General features: G+C 68.6%; 2 protein-coding genes across 2 annotated transcripts in view; both read right to left on the reverse strand.

Moving 5' to 3' along the window:
- Positions 1-13,267, reverse strand: TFR2 (transferrin receptor 2). The gene is made up of 12 exons (XM_074941053.1): positions 13,155-13,267; positions 12,471-12,610; positions 12,072-12,244; positions 11,626-11,745; positions 11,189-11,271; positions 10,804-10,867; positions 9,629-9,696; positions 9,251-9,327; positions 7,788-7,872; positions 7,398-7,625; positions 6,468-6,608; positions 1-243 (listed from the first exon to the last, which is right to left on the reverse strand). Exons 2-12 carry the CDS (start codon positions 12,602-12,604, stop codon positions 1-3), a joined length of 1,416 nt encoding a protein of 471 aa, XP_074797154.1. The 5' UTR covers positions 12,605-12,610; positions 13,155-13,267.
- EPO (erythropoietin) overlaps positions 12,801-20,927 on the reverse strand; it is a 19,744-nt gene continuing 11,617 nt past the window's right edge. Inside the window, exons 6-9 of the mRNA XM_074941083.1 lie at positions 14,703-14,721; positions 14,243-14,365; positions 13,155-13,271; positions 12,801-12,911 (exon numbers count right to left, since the gene is read on the reverse strand). Of these exons, the coding sequence (XP_074797184.1) occupies positions 12,801-12,911; positions 13,155-13,271; positions 14,243-14,365; positions 14,703-14,721 (370 nt within the window). The remainder of the gene's footprint in view (positions 12,912-13,154; positions 13,272-14,242; positions 14,366-14,702; positions 14,722-20,927) is intronic.

The raw sequence follows: 20,927 nt of genomic DNA on the forward strand, positions 1-20,927 counted from the left end.
TCAGAAGTTGATGTCGACGTCCCAGACCTCCCCGCTCAGGGCGTTGGCCGCCCCCTGCAGGGTCCAGGTGGCCAGGGCCAGCTGGCGCCGGAATCGCCCCTCGTCGAAGCGCCCGGGGGCCGCCCGCAGCAGCCGCAGGTGGGCCAGCAGGGCCCGCAGCGTGTGGGGCCCCCGCCCGTGCAGGACGTGCCGGAAGGGGGTCTCCGTGGCCGCCACGTAGGGGGACAGGAAGTAGAATTCCACCTGGGGGGGGCGAGAGGAAGGGGGGGCTGTTAGCAGAGTCTGGACACCCCCCCCGCCCGAATGCAGCAGGGGGGCAGGCGAGGGGTAATTGCAGGCGTCCGTGCAGCAGAAGGGTGCATGCACCGGGGGTGTGTGTGCATGCACCGGGGGGGGTGTCACGGAGTGTGGGGGAGTCCAGGCCCTGCACCCCTCTTCCTGGGATTCACTGAGACTCTCAGCCAGCCAGTAAAACCGAAGGTTTATTGGACAACAGGAACACAGTCCAAAACAGAGCTTGTGGGGACACCCAGGACCCCTCAGTGAAGTCCTTCTGGGGGAGCAGGGAGCTTAGACCCCAGCCCTGGGGTTCCCTGTGTTCCTCCACCCAGCCCCAAACTGAAACTAAACCCACCGAGCAGGTTCCCTGCTGCAGCCTCCATCCACATTCCTGGGCAGAGGTGTTACCTCCCCCTCCCCCTCCTGGCTCAGGTGACAGGCTCTCAGGTCTCCCGTCCCCAGGGCACATTCCCAGGTCAACACTCCCCCCTCCCTGCTGCGTCACATCGTCACATCTCTCCCCCCTTCGAGACTGAACTGAGCGGGGTCACTGTGACCAGTGACCTGGGGAAGTTCGGGGCCCCCTCTCCGGGACAGCGCATCCGCTATCAGGTTGGCACTTCCCTTCACGTGGACCACGTCCATGTCGTAATCCTGCAGGAGCAGGCTCCACCTCAGGAGCTTGGCGTTGGCTCCTTTCATCTGGTGCAGCCAGGTCAGGGGAGAGTGGTCGGTGTACACGGTGAAGTGTCGCCCGAAGAGATAGGGCTCTAGTTTCTTGAGGGCCCACACCATGGCCAGGCACTCCTTCTCGATGGCCGCGTAGTGTTGCTCCCGGGGTAGCAACTTCTTGCTCAGGTACACGATGGGGTGTCTCTCCCCCTTTTCATCCTCCTGCATTAACACCGCCCCCAGTCCCGTGTCGGAGGCGTCGGTGAACACCACAAAGGGCTTGTCAAAGTCTGGGTTTGCTAGAACTGGGCCACTGACCAGAGCCTCCTTCAGCGCCCGGAAAGCCTCCTGGCACTGCTCGGTCCAGACCACCTTGTCTGGCTTCCCCTTCTTGCATAGCTCAGTGATGGGGGTGGCTATGGCGCTAAAGTGGGGCACAAATCTTCGGTAGTATCCTGCCATCCCAATAAAGGCTTGGACTTGCTTTTTGGTGTGGGGAGCGGGCCAGTCTCTGATCACCTCCACCTTGGCCGGTTCCGGCTTTAGGCGGCCGCTCCCCACCCGATGGCCCAGGTAAGATACTTCAGCCATCCCCACCTTGCACTTCTCCGCTTTGACAGTCAGCCCAGCCCCCTGGAGTCGGTCCAGCACTTGTCTAACCTGGGACACGTGGTCCTCCCAGGTCTGGCTAAAGACACAGATGTCGTCAATATACGCCACGGCAAAACTCTCCATCCCCCTCAGGAGCTGGTCCACCAGGCGCTGGAAGGTGGCCGGCGCTCCCTTGAGGCCAAAAGGCAGGGTCAGAAACTCATAGAGCCCCAGAGGGGTGATAAAGGCCGATTTCAGCCGGGCATCTGCATCCAGCGGCACTTGCCAGTAGCCCTTTGTAAGGTCCATGGTGGTAAGGTACCGAGCTCCTCCCAGCTTGTCTAGGAGCTCGTCCGGCCTGGGCATGGGGTAGGCATCCGATACAGTGATGGCATTGAGCTTCCGATAGTCCACACAGAACCGGACTGACCCATCCTTTTTGGGGACCAGCACCACCGGCGAGGCCCAAGGGCTGGCCGATGGCTGGATCACCCCCAAAGCCAGCATGTCCCGGACCTCTCTTTCCAGGTCCTGAGCAGTTTTCCCTGTGACTCGGAAGGGGGAGCATCTTATCGGCGGGTGCGACCCTGTCTGCACCCGGTGGACAGTCAGATTAGTGCGTCCAGGCTGGTTGGAAAACAGCTGTCGGTACGGATGCAGCACCCCCCTGACCTCGGCTTGCTGGGCAGGGGTGAGCTGATCCGAGAGGGGGATTGTTTCCAGGGGGGAACCAGCTCTGGTCCCAGGGAATAGATCTACTAAAGGGTCATCTCCCTGCTCCTCCCACTGACCACACACAGCTAACACCACATTCCCCCTGGCATAATATGGCTTCATCATATTCACATGGTACACCCGGCGGTGGTGGGCCCGGTTCGACAGCTCCACCACATAGTTTACCTCATTGAGCTGCTTGACGACCTTGAACGGGCCCTCCCAGGCGGCCTGTAGTTTGTTCTTTCTCACGGGGATGAGAACCATCACCTGATCCCCGGTGGCGTAGGCACGGGCCCGCGCCGTGCGGTCATACCAGACCTTCTGCTTCCTCTGGGCTCTGGCCAGATTCTCCCTGGCCAGGCCCATGAGTTCAGCCAGTCTCTCTCGGAAGGTCAGGACATACTCCACCACTGACTCTCCATCGGGAGTGGCCTTCCCCTCCCACTCGTCTCTCATCAGGTCCAGGGGGCCCCTCACCCTCCTTCCATATAACAGTTCGAAAGGCGAAAATCCGGTAGACTCCTGGGGCACCTCCCTGTACGCGAACAGCAGGTGAGGTAAGTACTTGTCCCAATCCTGCGGGTGCTGGTTCATAAAGGTTTTCAGCATCATCTTTAGCGTCCCGTTAAACCTCTCCACCAGCCCATTGGACTGGGGGTGATACGCTGAGGCCCAGTCATGCCGGACCCCACATTTCTCCCACAAGCACCGGAGCAGGGCCGACATGAAGTTGGAGCCTTGGTCTGTCAAGACTTCCCTGGGGAACCCCACTCGGCTGAAAATGGTCACGAGCGCATCTGCCACGGTGTCTGCTTCAATGGAAGCTAAGGGCACTGCCTCGGGGTAGCGGGTGGCGAAATCTACCACCACCAGAATGTATTTCTTCCCCGACCGGGTCGTCTTGCTGAGAGGCCCCACGATGTCCATGGCCACCTTCTGGAAAGGCTCCTCTATGATGGGCAAAGGTCTCAACGCCGCTTTCCCCTTGTCCCGGGCCTTCCCCACCCTCTGACAGGGGTCACAGGATCGGCAATACTGCCGGACGGTGGTAAAGACCCCGGGCCAGTAAAAGTTCTGTAGCAACCTCTGCCGGGTGCGCCGGATTCCCTGGTGCCCTGCGAGGGGGATGTCATGGGCCAGGGACAGGAGCTTGCGGCGGTACTTCTGGGGGACCACCAGCTGCCTCCTGATCCCACAGGACTCCCCTTCCCCTGGGGGAGCCCATTCTCGGTACAGGAACCCCTTCTCCCACAGGAACCTCTCCTGGCAGCCTCTCCTCATGGTCCGTCCCTCACTGAGGTCGGCCAGGTCCCTGAGCTTCTGCAAGGAGGGATCTTTCCTCAACTCGGCCTGGAACTCAGCGGCTGGGGAAGGGATGGGGCCCGGTTCCCCCTCCGTGGCCAGGTCTGAGGCCGCAGCCTCTCTGAGCCGTGCCCCTCGGCGCTCCCTCCCCACCCGAGTAGGGTCTCGCGCCTCCAGTGTGGTACCCTCCCCAGGGTCAGGTCGCAGTGCCCCTCGCCGGCTCTGGCTACGGGTCACAACCAGGGCGGTCTGGGGGTCGCTTGGCCAGTCCTCTAGGTCTCCCCCCATCAAAACTTCAGTGGGCAAATGGTGGTGTACCCCCACATCCTTGGGGCCCTCCTTGGTCCCCCATTTCAGGTGTACCCTTGCCACGGGCACCTTAAATGGGGTCCCGCCCACCCCCGTCAGGGTCAGGTAGGTGTTGGGCACCACCCGATCTGGGGCCACCACCTCGGGCCGGGCCAGCGTCACCTCCGCGCCCGTATCCCAGTATCCATTGACCTTCCTCCCATCCACCTCCAGGGGAACAAGGCACTCTCTCCGGAGGGACAGCCCCGCACCCACCCTGTAAACCGAGCACCCTGAGTCCAGAGCCTCCAGCCCTCTGGCGGGGCTGGCTGGGGGTACTCTTCCCTCCTGAGCAGGTGGCAAACTGGTAGCCCCCCTTTCCTGGGTCGCCTGCCCCTCGTCCAGCTGAGTCCCTACCCAGTTAACCCTGGGTAGGTTGGGTCTGCTCAGTTTGTCCCTGAGCCCGGGGCACTGGGCCCGTACGTGGCCTCTCTGGCCACAGTGATAGCAGCTCAGGTCACGTTGGTCCCCTCGAACGGGTCGGAGGGGCCCGACACCAGGCGTTCCCCTTTGGAGGGGGTTCTCCCTATTTCCCCGCTGGGAGGCCCCATGGTGACTCTCTCTCTGCATCGGGGGGGGCCTGTTCTTTTGGGACTCCTCCCGGCTACCCCCTGACCGACTGTTCACAAACTCGTCGGCCAGCTGCCCTGCATGCTGGGGGTTCGCGAGCTTTTTGTCCACCAGCCACAGCCTCAGGTCGGAAGGGCACTGTTCATACAGGTGCTCCAGTACGATCAGGTCAAGCAGGTCCTCTTTAGTTTGGGCCCCCGCTGTCCACTTGCGGGCATATCCCTGCATCCTGTTGACCAGTTGTAGGTAGGTGACCTCAGGCGTTTTACGCTGACTCCGGAACCTTCTCCGGTACATCTCGGGGGTCAGCCCAAACTCACGGAGCAGGGCCTGTTTGAACAGTTCATAGTCCCCTGCCTCTGCCCCTGTCATCCGGCTGTAGACCTCCACGGCTTTGGGGTCCAGTAAGGGGGTGAGGAACTGGAGCCTGTCTGCAGGGTCAACCCTGTGCAGCTCGCAGGCATTCTCAAAGGCCGTCAGGAAGCTATCTATGTCCTCCCCCTCCTTCCGCTGGGCCAGGAAGCACTTATCAAAGCTCCTTGCAGTCTTGGGTCCCCCCTCACTCACCGCAGCCGGGGCCCCACTGCTCCTCAGCCTGGCCAGCTCCAGTTCATGCTGTCTTTGTTTCTCCTTCTCCTGCTGCTCATGTTGACGTTCCCTCTCCTTCTCCTGACGCTCCCTCTCCTTCTCCTCCTGCTCATGCTGACGCTCCCTCTCCTTCTCCTGACGCTCCCTCTCCTTCTCCTGACGCTCCCTCTCCTTCTCCTCCTGCTCATGTTGACGTTGTTTCTCCTCATGTTGACGTTGTTTTTCATGATCCTCCAGCTCCCTCATTTTCCTCTCCCTCTCCCATTCCAGCCGCATCCGCTCCAGGGATGGGGAGCTCCGCTGGGAGGATCCCCTGCTGGCTGATGGGGTCAGGGGGCCCTCGGTATTCGTTGGGCTTCCCACAACCCCTCCCCCAGGCATAGGTAGGAAGGGTCTCGGGGTGTCCTGGGCAGCAGTCTGACCCCTCCCAGCCTGGTCAGGCCCCAGGGCCCACGCTGCGTCCGCCGGGCGGCTTCCCTCAGGGACAGGGATCGGGTCATCCAAGCGATCCCTCTCCTCCAGCTGGGCAATCAGCTGTTCCTTGGTGGACCTCCCGACGCGCAGCCCCCTCTGCCTGCACAGCTCCACCAGGTCGCTCTTAAGGCGTTTAGCGTACATCTCCCGGCTGGCCACTCGCAGGCCGGGCAGCTGTCCACGGTTTCCAGGAAAAGCCCCTAGTGTGCCAGTCCTTCTTGAGGTCACCACCTCTTTGCCAGGGTCGAGCTGCAGACTCCTCCGCCCCTGGGACCGCTCGCTGCAATCCCCCGGGGGACCCTGTTACTGCAAAAGTCCTTCTCTCTGGTGACACACTCCCAGGGGTTAACCGCCCCCTGAAACCGTCTCTCTCTGAATCTTCAGCACGCCTGGTCCCCGTCAATCCCCCTTCGTGTTACTGTTCCCCAGTCACTTACTGCAGGAAGCGCCGTTCACGGGGTGCAGTAGATCCCACCGCTGCCACCAGTTGTCACGGAGTGTGGGGGAGTCCAGGCCCTGCACCCCTCTTCCTGGGATTCACTGAGACTCTCAGCCAGCCAGTAAAACCGAAGGTTTATTGGACAACAGGAACACAGTCCAAAACAGAGCTTGTGGGGACACCCAGGACCCCTCAGTGAAGTCCTTCTGGGGGAGCAGGGAGCTTAGACCCCAGCCCTGGGGTTCCCTGTGTTCCTCCACCCAGCCCCAAACTGAAACTAAACCCACCGAGCAGGTTCCCTGCTGCAGCCTCCCACCACATTCCTGGGCAGAGGTGTTACCTCCCCCTCCCCCTCCTGGCTCAGGTGACAGGCTCTCAGGTCTCCCGTCCCCAGGGCACATTCCCAGGTCAACACTCCCCCCTCCCTGCTGCGTCACATCGTCACAGGGGGGAAGATGCAGGGCCCCCCCCCGCCCCCGCAGCTCACCCTCATGATGCGGACGTTGTGGAGCCGGTTGAGCCGCTCGTCCCGCTCCTCCGAGCTGTAGATGTCCCGCCGGAGCTTCTCGGCCGCCCGCGTGTAGTCGCCCCGGGCCGAGTACAACCACTGAAGGGTCAGGCCGCGGCTCTGGGGGGCCGGGGTGGGGGGCTCAGTGGGGGGCAGGGAGAGACGCAGCCCAGCCCCCAGCCCTCCCCGGGGCCTTCCGACCCCCCCCAGCCCTGCATTCTGCGCTCCCGGATGTGTGCCCCCGTGCCCCTCCCAGAGCCGGGGAGAGAACCCAGGAGTCCTGGCTCCCAGCCCCCCCTGCTCTAACCCACCGGCCCCCACTCCCCTCCCAGAGCCGGGGAGAGAACCCAGGAGTCCTGGCTCCCAGCCCCCCCTGCTCTAACCCATGAGACCCAGCTCTCCTCCCTGAGCCAGGGAGAGAACCCAGGAGTCCTGGCTCCCAGCCCCCCCTGCTCTAACCCATGAGACCCAGCTCTCCTCCCTGAGCCAGGGAGAGAACCCAGGAGTCCTGGCTCCCAGCCCCCCCTGCTCTAACCCATGAGACCCAGCTCTCCTCCCTGAGCCAGGGAGAGAACCCAGGAGTCCTGGCTCCCCATCCCCCCTGCTATGACCCACCAGTCCTCACTCCGGCTCCCAGCGCCCCCCACTCTAACCCATGAGACCCAGCTCCCCTCCCCGAGCTGGGGAGAGAACCCAGGAGTCCTGGCTCCCCATCCCCCCTGCTCTAACCCCCCAGCCTCCACTCCCCTCCCAGAGCTGGGAACAGAACCCAGGAGTCCTGGCTCCCCGTCCCCCCTGCTCTATCCCGCCAGACCCCCCTCCCCTCCCAGAGCCGGGGCGATCGGTGGGCAGGCCCGGATCCCCCTGGGGGCGGCTGGGGGGCTGGACCCCCCCCCATCGAGGCCGTACCTTGAGCTCGCTGCTGTAGGGGTTGAGCTCCGCGATGCGCTGGAGCAGGACGTCCCCGTAGGCGCCGAAGTCCAGGGGCAGCAGGTGGTCGTGGGTCAGGCGGATCAGCAGCTGCCCCACCACCTCGGCCACCGACTTGGCCACGGCCGGCAGCCGCCCGAAGAGCATCCCGTTCAGGTTCTCGTAGGTGTCGTCCTGGGTGTGCAGGAACGGGAAGGGGCGGGCGTCCTGCGGGGGAGAGGGTAAGACCAGGGGGGCTGGGGGTCAGGAGTGGGGGTCACCGGCAGAGCTGGGGGGGAGCAGGCAGGGCTGGGCTGGCAGGGGGCTGCAGAGTGAGGGGCACCAGCGGGAGGCTGGGGGTCGGGAGCGAGGGGCATGGGGGTCTCTCACCTCGACGAAGGAGAACTCCACGGCCGGGACCCCCGCAAAGGCGGTGAAGGGGTAGGCGCTGCTCTCCATGGCGAGGGGCTGGATCCTGGGGGGGCAAGAGGCAGGTTCAGAGTCTGGGAGAAGGGGGGGGTGCTGGGGGTTCCCCCATTGTCCCCCCCAGGGCTGCCCCCCCGCACAAACCTTCCCCAGGGGGCTCTGACATCAGGGACTCCCAGTCCCAAACAGCTCAGGATTTCGGGGGGGCGGCAGCAGGATCTGGGGCAGGCAGGAGATTCCCCCCCACCCAGTGTATGGGGCTGGCTGGAGCACGGGGTGGAGGGGGATCAGAGCGGGTCAGGGGCTGGGGGGATTAGGGGTCAGCAGGGGCGAGGTAGCCCTGGCCAGATTGGGGGGGGGTCAGAGGTGGGAGGTCAGAGGTTAAGGGGCACGCGTGGCCAGGGCTAAGCCGAGATGGGGGATGCAGTGGGGCAGGTGGACCACGCCAGCCGGGGGTGGGGCAGAAGCAGCTGGGGAAACCTGCAGCTAATTAGGACCAGGCTCGTTAGGAGCCAGGCAGGAGGCAGCTGGTGGGGGCAGCCCAGCCGAGAGCGGGCCGGCTCCCAGGGGTCGCGCCGAGGCTAGAGCCGTGCTGGGTGGGCTCAGGGGACCTGGAGTAGCGGGGGGCCCTGCCCCCCGGCACGGCCAGGGAGGAGCCAGACTTTGGGCTGTGGCTGGCCCCTCTGGCACGGCCCGGGACCCCCGGAAGGGGGGTGAGAGGGAAGTGGGGCGCACTGCCAGGGGGCAGCATCCCGAAGGGGGCAGTGTCATGGGGCCGAAGCCGTGGAGAGGGGCAGACAACGGGCCGGGCCAATCCCCAGAGCGACCAGCAGGAGGCACCAGCGGGGTGAGACCTGCACTGTGACAGGGGGGTCAGAGGCTATGGGGCGGGGTCAGCGTGAAAAGGGGGCGGGGCCAGAGTCAAAGGGGAAGGGTCAGCAGAGGTAGAGAGGATTTAAGGTCAGAGGTGAAGGGTCATCATTGGGTAAGGTCAGTGCATGGAAGGACAGGGGTTGGAGGTGAAGAGTCAGAGGTGAAGGGTCACCGCTGGGTAAGGGCAGGGTCAGAGGTGAAGGGTCACCGCTGGGTAAGGGTGGGGTCAGAGGTGACAGGTCAGAGGTGAAGGGTCACCGCTGGGTAAGGGCAGGGGTCAGAGGTGACAGGTCAGAGGTGAAGGGTCACCGCTGGGTAAGGGCAGGGGCAGAGGTGACAGGTCAGAGGTGAAGGGTCACCGCTGGGTAAGGGCAGGGGCAGAGGTGACAGGTCAGAGGTGAAGGGTCACCACTGGGCAAGGTCAGTGCACGGAAGGACAGGGGTTGGAGGTGAAGGGTCAGAGGTGAAGGGTCACCGCTGGGTAAGGGCAGGGGCAGAGGTGACAGGTCAGAGGTGAAGGGTCACCATTGCCCTGGGGGTCGCGTCCCACTTACACCTCGCTGGCCCAGCGCCGATCCGGGAACGTCACCTGCTCGTAGAGACTCTGGCCGCTGCGGTTCGGGCTGTCGACCTGGCGGAGGGAGGAGTCACAGGTGACCTTTGAACTGTAACCCCCGACCTTCCACCCTCAGAGGGGCCAATATGGCCTGTGACCCCGCACACCCCACCATTGCTAGACCCCTGACCTTTAACCGTTCACCTCTAACCCTAAATGAACCTTCCCTGAGCTCTCACCTCTGACCCCCCCTGCTCTAACCCACCGGCCCCCACTCTCCTCCCCGAGCCGGGGAGAGAACCCAGGAGTCCTGGCTCCCAGACCCCCTGCTCTAACCCACCAGCCCCCACTCCAGGCATCCAGGGGTGCCCCTCACCTGTTTGAGGATGTTCTCGATCAGGCTCGTCAGCAAGGGGCTGGTCTTGGCGTGGAATTTGTCATCTCCTGACGGTCAGCGGAGGGGAGAGAAACCGGTCAAGGTGGGGGGCAGGGGGTCCAGTGGTGGAACCTCGATTCCCACCCCACTTTGGGGGGGTGACATGCCTCTCCCCCCATCCCCTGAGGGCTGAGCCCCAACCTTGGAGTCACTCCCTCCCACGGACCTTCATAGAGTTAGGTCTATAATAGAGAGGGGGAAACTGAGGCAGACAGTGCCTCCTCTAACTCACTAGCCCCCACTCCCCTCCCAGGGCTGGGGAGAGAACCCAGGAGTCCTGGCTCCCAGCCCCCTCTGCTCTAACCCACGAGCCCTGTGACGAAGCGGGACTGTTCTTAATGTTTCCTCTGAATAGTGTGGGGGTGCCTCAGTTTCCCCTGTGAAGTTCTTAAGTATCTAGGGGGTGGAGTAAGGGTGTATGATGGTTGCAGAGCCCTAGAGGGCAGGGGTGTGCAGGGGTCTGGACACAGAGAAGGGCCGACACCCTGTTTCCTGGCCACTGATGGCCTGGCCCTTCCCCCCTGCAAGGTGAGAGCTAAAGGGTTGGAGAACAAAGGGGTCCGGTGCCCTCCTGGCCCGGGAAGGGACAAAGCCCAGAGGAGGAGGGGCTGGAGGGAGTTTCAGTTTGGGGCTGGCTGGGACATGGAGTGAAGGGCAGACGGGGCTGTCTGGCTCACGGCCCCTCAAAATGGACCCGGCTGAGGGGTCCAGTTCTCTGCACCTACAAGCTCTGTGTTAGACCATGTCCCTGTTGTCTAATAAACCTTCTATGTTACTGGCTGGCTGAGAGTCCCGTCTGACTGCGGAGTTGGGGGGCAGGACCCTCTTGCCCCCCCAGGACCCCGCCTGGGCGGACTCGCTGGGGGAAGCGCACAGAGGGGCAGAGGAGGCTGAATGCTCTGAGGTCAGGCCCAGGAAGGGGGAAAATGTGTGAGCTGTGTGTCCTGCAGACAGGCAGCTCCCAGAGAGGAGACTTCCCCAGAGTCCTGCCTGGCTTCATGGGGAGCAGGTCCAGAGCATCGCCCGGGGACCCCGTGACAACTTAACCCACCAGCCCCCACTCCCCTTCCAGAGAGCGGCAGAGAACCCAGGAGTCCGGGCCCCCAGTCACGTACCTAGCACAGCGTTGTCCAGGCTGATGTAGGCCACGGCTTTGAGGTGCAGCATGCTGAGATACCCCTGGTCAGGATGGGAGGGGGGTAAGTTGGGGGGGAGTCCCAAGTCAGCAGCTCCCCCACCCCCGATCTCGTCAGTCATGGTAGCTGCTATTTCCCCATCGAACCACCAGGGGGAGCCCAGAGCCTTCTGACTCCTGACAGCCGGGGAAGGAACCCAGGAGTCCTGGCTCCCAGCCCCCCCTGCTGTAACCCACTGGCCCCCACTCCCCTCCCAGAGCTGTATTTTGGCTGGGGGGAGGGGATGGGATTGGTAAGCCCCTGTAGGTAGAAGCCCCTCCCCTCGCCCCCAGCCCCCCAGCAGGGACCCAGGCGTCCGGGTTACCTCTAGCCATTCGGTGGAGCCGACCTGCCCGAAGTCCTCTGCGTCCCAGCTGGCGAAGAGCAAAGTGCGCCGGAGCTGGAAGCCTGGGAAGGGAAATTGACTGAAGTGGGTGGGGGTGGGGGGCAGGTCCTGCCCCGCTCCCCCGCACCCTGAGAACCCAGGAGTCCTGAGGGCCCCGGGAACTTTTATTGCACCCCTTTAAGGTGGCCATCTTTTTAGACAGGCTGATGAATATTCCCCTCTCTGCTCTTTGGGGGAGCGAGGTCCCCACCTGATGGCCTGGGTGGGTATGACAGGGGAGGGGTGTTCCCGTGTGGGGCTGGCCCCGCCCCCTGCCCCACCTGGTGACAGCCCTGCCCCCCTCAGCTAGCTCCGCCCCCTGCCCCACCTGGTGACAGCCCCGCCCCCTGTGACAGCCCCGCCCCCTGCCCCCTTACCGTTGCGCACCATGGCGGAGAAGGTCCGGGCTAACTCCAGCAGCAGGGCCGTGCCGACGCCCGACCCGGCCGCCCCCGGGCCCAGAGAGTCCCGCTGAGCCCCGATGATCACGTAGTGATCTGTGGGGCGAGGGAGCCGAGGTTAGGGGGAAAGGAACGCGCCCCCCCCCCCCCACACCCGACAGCCCCGGCCACCGCCATCCCGCACGCCTCCCCCCCAGGCCCAGCCCCCGTCCCCACACAGCTCCCCCACAGGGTCAGCCCCCATCTCTCTCTGCCCCACTGCCCCATTCCCAGGCCCCCCCCCAGGTGGCCACCCCACTACAACCCACACACCCAGCCCCCCCAGCCCAGCCCACTTCCTGTCCCCCCCACCTCGGTTCTCCCCCCTGTTCCTCCTCCCACCCCACAGAGCCCCCCGCGCCCCATCCCCTCCCCGGCCTCACCCGGTTCAAATCGCCCCTCGAAGGAGCCGAAGACGTTACTGATCATGGTCGAAGTCTTGACATTGTTCACCTGGAGGTGCACCCGGACGCCTGGGTCCCCGGGGCCAAGGCGATATGGGACCTCGGCCAGGCGGCCCTTCCAGTCCCGTGGGGCAGCCAGCCCTGTCAGCTTACTGTGGGGGGGAGAGAGTGTCAGACCCTCCCAGAGCCAAGGAGAGAACCCAGGAGTCCTGGCTCCCAGCCCCCACTGCTCTAACCCACCAGCCCCCATTCCCCTCCCAGAGCTGGGGAGAGAACCCAGGCGTCCTGGCTCCCAGCCCCCCCTGCTCTAACCCACCAGCCCCCATTCCCCTCCCAGAGCCAGGGAGAGAACCCAGGCGTCCTGGCTCCCCCCCTTACCTGAGGAGGCGGGCGGCCGTGCTGGCACTGATGGGGTGGGCTGGGATGCGGGGCAGCCCCGAGGACTGGATGGGGGGAAACTGGGTGTGGTTGAAGGAGGGGAAGCCGGGGGTGTAGGGGTCGCCGGTCCCCATGTGAACCTGCCGGGGGGGGGGCAGAGACAGCGGGTGAGGGACGGAGGCTTCGCCCGCCCCACCTGCTCCCTGCCCCACTGAGCTCGACCCGTTTGCTTCCAGGTCGTGGCGAGAGACGGGAAAGAGCGTCCCCCCCGGGACCCGACCCCCCACCCGCCGCAGAGCGCGACCGGCTCCAGGTACGTCCGGAGATCTATCAGGTAGCCAGTTTTGAAGCACTTTCGTTCGGTCGAACCCCCGGGCTCACGTTCGAGCTCCCTGCGGTCCCGGTGCCGGGGCGGGAGCACGCTGGACGCGGGCCGGTCGTCTCGTTAGAGAGAGAGAGAGATTGTTAGCGTGACGGGATCCGTGTGGCGCAAATGCCGGGACGGGCGTTAATTATGTGTCACGCTGCTGCAATTCATTATGCATCGGGGCCTGAATCAATCGCTCCGTTAGCCTACCGGGGATCGATGTCCTCCCCTCCTGGGTCCCTGCTCCCCTTCCCCCGCCCCCCACATCCCATGCAGACCCCTCCCCACTCAGCCCCTCCCTCCGCACCGGCACTCACGTGTCCGTAAACCGCCCGGTTCTGGGACAGCCCCGCTTTGCGCAGATCCTGGGGGATGTCCCAGGGGTCAGGGTAGATCAGCACCCCCCGGGCCTGGGCAGCGTCTGCGTTCGCCACCTGGAGGAGAGGAGAGAAGAGAATAAGGACAAGTGCAGGGTCCTGCACTTAGGACGGAAGAATCCCATGCAGCGCTACAGACTAGGGACCGAATGGCTCGGCAGCAGTTCTGCGGAAAAGGACCTAGGGGTGACAGTGGACGAGAAGCTGGATATGAGTCAGCAGTGTGCCCTTGTTGCCAAGAAGGCCAATGGCATTTTGGGATGTATAAGTAGGGGCATAGCGAGCAGATCGAGGGACGTGATCGTTCCCCTCTATTCAACATCGGTGAGGCCTCATCTGGAGTACTGTGTCCAGTTTTGGGCCCCACACTACAAGAAGGATGTGGATAAATTGGAGAGAGTCCAGCGAAGGGCAACAAAAATGATTAGGGGTCTGGAACACATGACTTATGAGGAGAGGCTGAGGGAGCTGGGATTGTTTAGTCTGCGGAAGAGAAGAATGAGGGGGGATTTGATAGCTGCTTTCAACTACCTGAGAGGTGGTTCCAGAGAGGATGGCTCTAGACTATTCTCAGTGGTAGAAGATGACAGGACAAGGAGTAATGGTCTCAAGTTGCAGTGGGGGAGGTTTAGGTTGGATATGAGGAAAAACTTTTTCACTAGGAGGGTGGTGAAACACTGGAATGCGTTACCTAGGGAGGTGGTAGAATCTCCTTCCTTAGAAGTTTTTAAGGTCAGGCTTGACAAAGCCCTGGCTGGGATGATTTAATTGGGGATTGGTCCTGCTTTGAGCAGGGGGTTGGACTAGATACCTCCTGAGGTCCCTTCCAACCCTGATATTCTATGATTCTATGAACCCAGGAGTCCTGGCTCCCTACTCCCTCCCCCGTCGCTAACCCACCAGCCCCCACTCCCCTCCCAAAGCCACGGAGGGAACCCAGGCATCCGGGCTCCCAGCCCCCCCTGCTCTAACCCACCCCCCCACTCCCCTCCCAGAGCCGGAGAGAGAACCCAGGCGTCCGGGCTCACCTTCTCTGCGAAGCTGATCTGACCCACCCTGACGATGACCAGGTGGCCCTGGGGGTTCACTCCCTGCTGTCCCAGGACATCGAAATCCTCCTGGCGCCCGTAGTTGGCGTAGACCAGCCCCCCCTGGGGAGAAAGATGGGGTTGAGTGGCGGGGGGGACACCCCCAAAACCAGCACCCCCAGGAGCAGGGAGAGGGTGGTGAGGCTCCAGAGTGGGGATGGGGGGCAGGATGGGAGGAGGGGAGCGGAGGTGTTACCGTGGCATTGCCGGGGGCGCTGCAGGGGCGGGGCCCGGGGGAGGCGGGGCGTCGCTGGGGGCCGTTACCGTGGCGTTGCCGGGGGCGCTGCAGGGGCGGTGCCCGGGGGAGGCGGGGCGTCGCTGGGGGCCGTTACCGTGGCGTTGCCGGGGGCGCTGTAGGGGCGGTGCCCGGGGGAGGCGGGGCGTCACCGGGGGCCGTTACCGTGGCGTTGCCGGGGGCGCTGTAGGGGCAGTCCCCGGGGGAGGTGGGGCGTCGCCAGGGGCCGTTACCGTGGCATTGCCGGGGGCGCTGTAGGGGCGGTGCCCGGGGGAGGCGGGGCGTCGCCGGGGGCCGTTACCGTGGCGTTGCCAGGGGCGCTGTAGGGGCGGTGCCCGGGGGAGGCGGGGCGTCACCGGGGGCCGTTACCGTGGCGTTGCCGGGGGCGCTGTAGGGGCAGTCCCCGGGGGAGGTGGGGCGTCGCCGGGGGGCCGTTACCGTGGCGTTCCCGGGGCCGCCGTAGGGGCGGTGCCCGGGGGAGGCGGGGCGTCACCGGGGGCCGTTACCGTGGCGTTGCCAGGGGCGCTGTAGGGGCGGTGCCCGGGGGAGGCGGGGCGTCGCCGGGGGCCGTTACCGTGGCGTTGCCGGGGGCGCTGTAGGGGCGGTGCCCGGGGGAGGCGGGGCGTCGCCGGGGGCTGTTACCGTGGCGTTGCCGGGGGCGCTGTAGGGGCAGTCCCCGGGGGAAGCGGGGCGTCACCGGGGGCCGTTACCGTGGCGTTGCCGGGGGCGCTGTAGGGGCGGTGCCCGGGAGAGGCGGGGCGTCGCCGGGGGCCGTTACCGTGGCGTTGCCGGGGGCGCTGTAGGGGCGGTGCCCGGGGGAGGCGGGGCGTCGCCGGGGGCTGTTACCGTGGCGTTGCCGGGGGGCGCTGTAGGGGCAGTCCCCGGGGGAAGCGGGGCATCGCCGGGGGCCGTTACCATGGCGTTGCTGGGGGCGCTGTAGGGGCGGTGCCCGGGGGAGGCGGGGCGTTGCCGGGGGCGTTACCGTGGCGTTGCCGGGGGCGCTGTAGGGGCAGTGCCCGGGGGAGGCGGGGCGTCGCCGGGGGGCGTTACCGTGGCGTTGCCGGGGGCGCTGTAGGGGCAGTCCCCGGGGGAAGCGGGGCGTCGCCGGGGACCGTTACCGTGGCGTTGCCGGGGGCGCTGTAGGGGCGGTGCCCGGGGGAGGCGGGGCGTTGCTGGGGGCTGGTACCGTGGCGTTGCCGGGGGCGGTGTAGGGGCAGTCCCCGGGGGAAGCGGGGCGTCGCCGGGGGGCGTTACCGTGGCATTGCTGGGGGCGCTGTAGGGGCAGTCCCCGGGGGAGGCGGGGCGTCACCGGGGGCCGTTACCGTGGCGTTGCCGGGGGCGCTGTAGGGGCGGTGCCCGGGGGAGGCGGGGCGTCGCCGGGGGCTGTTACCGTGGCGTTGCCGGGGGGCGCTGTAGGGGCAGTCCCCGGGGGAAGCGGGGCATCGCCGGGGGCCGTTACCGTGGCGTTGCCGGGGGCGCTGTAGGGGCGGTGCCCGGGGGAGGCGGGGCGTCGCCGGGGGCTGTTACCGTGGCGTTGCCGGGGGGCGCTGTAGGGGCAGTCCCCGGGGGAAGCGGGGCATCGCCGGGGGCCGTTACCGTGGCGTTGCTGGGGGCGCTGTAGGGGCGGTGCCCGGGGGAGGCGGGGCGTTGCCGGGGGCGTTACCGTGGCATTGCCGGGGGCGCAGTAGGGGCAGTGCCCGGGGGAGGCGGGGCGTTGCCGGGGGCGTTACCGTGGCGTTGCCGGGGGCGCTGTAGGGGCAGTGCCCTGGGGAGGCGGGGCGTTGCCGGGGGCGTTACCGTGGCGTTGCCGGGGGCGCTGTAGGGGCGGTGCCCGGGGGAGGCGTGGCGTCGCCGGGGGGTGTTACCGTGGCGTTGCCGGGGGCGCTGTAGGGGCGGTGCCCGGGGGAGGCGGGGCGTCGCCGGGGGGCGTTACCGTGGCGTTGCCGGGGGCGCTGTAGGGGCGGTGCCCGGGGGAGGCGGGGCGTCGCCGGGGGGCGTTACCGTGGCGTTGCCGGGGGCGCTGTAGGGGCGGTGCCCGGGGGAGGCGGGGCGTCGCCGGGGCCCGTTACCGTGGCGTTGCCGGGGGCGCTGTAGGGGCCGTGCCCGGGGGAGGCGGGGCGTCGCCGGGGGCCGTTACCGTGGCGTTGCCGGGGGCGCTGTAGGGGCGGTGCCCGGGGGAGGCGGGGCGTCGCCGGGGGCCGTTACCGTGGCGTTGCCGGGGGCGCTGTAGGGGCGGTGCCCGGGGGAGGCGGGGCGTCGCCGGGGGCTGTTACCGTGGCGTTGCCGGGGGGCGCTGTAGGGGCAGTCCCCGGGGGAAGCGGGGCATCGCCGGGGGCCGTTACCGTGGCGTTGCTGGGGGCGCTGTAGGGGCAGTCCCCGGGGGAGGCGGGGCGTCGCCGGGGGCCGTTACCGTGGCGTTGCTGGGGGCGCTGTAGGGGCGGTGCCCGGGGGAGGCGGGGCGTTGCCGGGGGCGTTACCGTGGCGTTGCCGGGGGCGCTGTAGGGGCAGTGCCCGGGGGAGGCGGGGCGTCGCCGGGGGGCGTTACCGTGGCGTTGCCGGGGGCGCTGTAGGGGCAGTCCCCGGGGGAAGCGGGGCGTCGCCGGGGACCGTTACCGTGGCGTTGCCGGGGGCGCTGTAGGGGCGGTGCCCGGGGGAGGCGGGGCGTTGCTGGGGGCTGGTACCGTGGCGTTGCCGGGGGCGGTGTAGGGGCAGTCCCCGGGGGAAGCGGGGCGTCGCCGGGGGGCGTTACCGTGGCATTGCTGGGGGCGCTGTAGGGGCAGTCCCCGGGGGAGGCGGGGCGTCACCGGGGGCCGTTACCGTGGCGTTGCCGGGGGCGCTGTAGGGGCGGTGCCCGGGGGAGGCGGGGCGTCGCCGGGGGCTGTTACCGTGGCGTTGCCGGGGGGCGCTGTAGGGGCAGTCCCCGGGGGAAGCGGGGCATCGCCGGGGGCCGTTACCGTGGCGTTGCCGGGGGCGCTGTAGGGGCGGTGCCCGGGGGAGGCGGGGCGTCGCCGGGGGCTGTTACCGTGGCGTTGCCGGGGGGCGCTGTAGGGGCAGTCCCCGGGGGAAGCGGGGCATCGCCGGGGGCCGTTACCGTGGCGTTGCTGGGGGCGCTGTAGGGGCGGTGCCCGGGGGAGGCGGGGCGTTGCCGGGGGCGTTACCGTGGCGTTGCCGGGGGCGCTGTAGGGGCAGTGCCCGGGGGAGGCGGGGCGTCGCCGGGGGGCGTTACCGTGGCGTTGCCGGGGGCGCTGTAGGGGCAGTGCCCTGGGGAGGCGGGGCGTTGCCGGGGGCGTTACCGTGGCGTTGCCGGGGGAGCTGTAGGGGCGGTGCCCGGGGGAGGCGTGGCGTCGCCGGGGGGTGTTACCGTGGCGTTGCCGGGGGCGCTGTAGGGGCAGTGCCCGGGGGAGGCGGGGCGTCGCCGGGGGGCGTTACCGTGGCGTTGCCGGGGGCGCTGTAGGGGCAGTGCCCTGGGGAGGCGGGGCGTTGCCGGGGGCGTTACCGTGGCGTTGCCGGGGGAGCTGTAGGGGCGGTGCCCGGGGGAGGCGGGGCGTTGCCGGGGGCGTTACCGTGGCGTTGCCGGGGGCGCTGTAGGGGCAGTGCCCGGGGGAGGCGGGGCGTCGCCGGGGGGCGTTACCGTGGCGTTGCCGGGGGCGCTGTAGGGGCAGTGCCCTGGGGAGGCGGGGCGTTGCCGGGGGCGTTACCGTGGCGTTGCCGGGGGAGCTGTAGGGGCGGTGCCCGGGGGAGGCGTGGCGTCGCCGGGGGGTGTTACCGTGGCGTTGCCGGGGGCGCTGTAGGGGCAGTGCCCGGGGGAGGCGGGGCGTCGCCGGGGGGCGTTACCGTGGCGTTGCCGGGGGCGCTGTAGGGGCAGTGCCCTGGGGAGGCGGGGCGTTGCCGGGGGCGTTACCGTGGCGTTGCCGGGGGAGCTGTAGGGGCGGTGCCCGGGGGAGGCGTGGCGTCGCCGGGGGGTGTTACCGTGGCGTTGCCGGGGGCGCTGTAGGGGCAGTCCCCGGGGGAAGCGGGGCATCGCCGGGGGCCGTTACCGTGGCGTTGCCGGGGGCGCTGTAGGGGCGGTGCCCGGGGGAGGCGGGGCGTCGCCGGGGGCTGTTACCGTGGCGTTGCCGGGGGCGCTGTAGGGGCAGTGCCCGGGGGAGGCGGGGCGTCGCCGGGGGGCGTTACCGTGGCGTTGCCGGGGGCGCTGTAGGGGCAGTCCCCGGGGGAAGCGGGGCGTCGCCGGGGACCATTACCGTGGCGTTGCCGGGGGCGCTGTAGGGGCGGTGCCCGGGGGAGGCGGGGCGTTGCTGGGGGCTGGTACCGTGGCGTTGCCGGGGGCGGTGTAGGGGCAGTCCCCGGGGGAAGCGGGGCGTCGCCGGGGGGCGTTACCGTGGCATTGCTGGGGGCGCTGTAGGGGCAGTCCCCGGGGGAGGCGGGGCGTCGCCGGGGGCCGTTACCGTGGCATTGCCGGGGGCGCAGTAGGGGCAGTGCCCGGGGGAGGCGGGGCGTTGCCGGGGGCGTTACCGTGGCGTTGCCGGGGGCGCTGTAGGGGCAGTGCCCTGGGGAGGCGGGGCGTTGCCGGGGGCGTTACCGTGGCGTTGCCGGGGGCGCTGTAGGGGCGGTGCCCGGGGGAGGCGTGGCGTCGCCGGGGGGTGTTACCGTGGCGTTGCCGGGGGCGCTGTAGGCGCGGTGCCCGGGGGAGGCGGGGCGTCGCCGGGGGGCGTTACCGTGGCGTTGCCGGGGGCGCTGTAGGGGCGGTGCCCGGGGGAGGCGGGGCGTCGCCGGGGGGCGTTACCGTGGCGTTGCCGGGGGCGCTGTAGGGGCGGTGCCCGGGGGAGGCGGGGCGTCGCCGGGGCCCGTTACCGTGGCGTTGCCGGGGGCGCTGTAGGGGCCGTGCCCGGGGGAGGCGGGGCGTCGCCGGGGGCCGTTACCGTGGCGTTGCCGGGGGCGCTGTAGGGGCGGTGCCCGGGGGAGGCGGGGCGTCGCCGGGGGCCGTTACCGTGGCGTTGCCGGGGGCGCTGTAGGGGCGGTGCCCGGGGGAGGCGGGGCGTCGCCGGGGGCTGTTACCGTGGCGTTGCCGGGGGGCGCTGCAGGGGCAGTCCCCGGGGGAAGCGGGGCATCGCCGGGGGCCGTTACCGTGGCGTTGCTGGGGGCGCTGTAGGGGCGGTGCCCGGGGGAGGCGGGGCGTTGCCGGGGGCGTTACCGTGGCGTTGCCGGGGGCGCTGTAGGGGCAGTGCCCGGGGGAGGCGGGGCGTCGCCGGGGGGCGTTACCGTGGCGTTGCCGGGGGCGCTGTAGGGGCAGTCCCCGGGGGAAGCGGGGCGTCGCCGGGGACCGTTACCGTGGCGTTGCCGGGGGCGCTGTAGGGGCGGTGCCCGGGGGAGGCGGGGCGTTGCTGGGGGCTGGTACCGTGGCGTTGCCGGGGGCGGTGTAGGGGCAGTCCCCGGGGGAAGCGGGGCGTCGCCGGGGGGCGTTACCGTGGCATTGCTGGGGGCGCTGTAGGGGCAGTCCCCGGGGGAGGCGGGGCGTCGCCGGGGGCCGTTACCGTGGCATTGCCGGGGGCGCAGTAGGGGCAGTGCCCGGGGGAGGCGGGGCGTTGCCGGGGGCGTTACCGTGGCGTTGCCGGGGGCGCTGTAGGGGCAGTGCCCTGGGGAGGCGGGGCGTTGCCGGGGGCGTTACCGTGGCGTTGCCGGGGGCGCTGTAGGGGCGGTGCCCGGGGGAGGCGTGGCGTCGCCGGGGGGTGTTACCGTGGCGTTGCCGGGGGCGCTGTAGGGGCGGTGCCCGGGGGAGGCGGGGCGTCGCCAGGGGGCGTTACCGTGGCGTTGCCGGGGGCGCTGTAGGGGCGGTGCCCGGGGGAGGCGGGGCGTCGCCGGGGGGCGTTACCGTGGCGTTGCCGGGGGCGCTGTAGGGGCGGTGCCCGGGGGAGGCGGGGCGTCGCCGGGGCCCGTTACCGTGGCGTTGCCGGGGGCGCTGTAGGGGCGGTGCCCGGGGGAGGCGGGGCGTCGCCGGGGGCCGTTACCGTGGCGTTGCCGGGGGCGCTGTAGGGGCGGTGCCCGGGGGAGGCGGGGCGTCGCCGGGGGCCGTTACCGTGGCGTTGCCGGGGGTGCTGTAGGGGCGGTGCCCGGGGGAGGCGGGGCGTCGCCGGGGGCCGTTACCGTGGCGTTGCCGGGGGCGCTGTAGGGGCGGTGCCCGGGGGAGGCGGGGCGTCGCCGGGGGGCGTTACCGTGGCGTTGCCGGGGGCGCTGAAGGGGCGGTGCCCGGGGGAGGCGGGGCGTCGCCGGGGGCCGTTACCGTGGCGTTGCCGGGGGCGCTGTAGGGGCAGTGCCCGGGGGAGGCGGGGCGTCGCCGGGGGCCGTTACCGTGGCGTTGCCGGGGGCGCTGTAGGGGCAGTAGATCTCGGGGTC

Source organism: Natator depressus, chromosome 28 (genome assembly GCF_965152275.1).
Source record: "Natator depressus isolate rNatDep1 chromosome 28, rNatDep2.hap1, whole genome shotgun sequence".
NCBI lineage: Eukaryota > Metazoa > Chordata > Testudines > Cheloniidae > Natator > Natator depressus.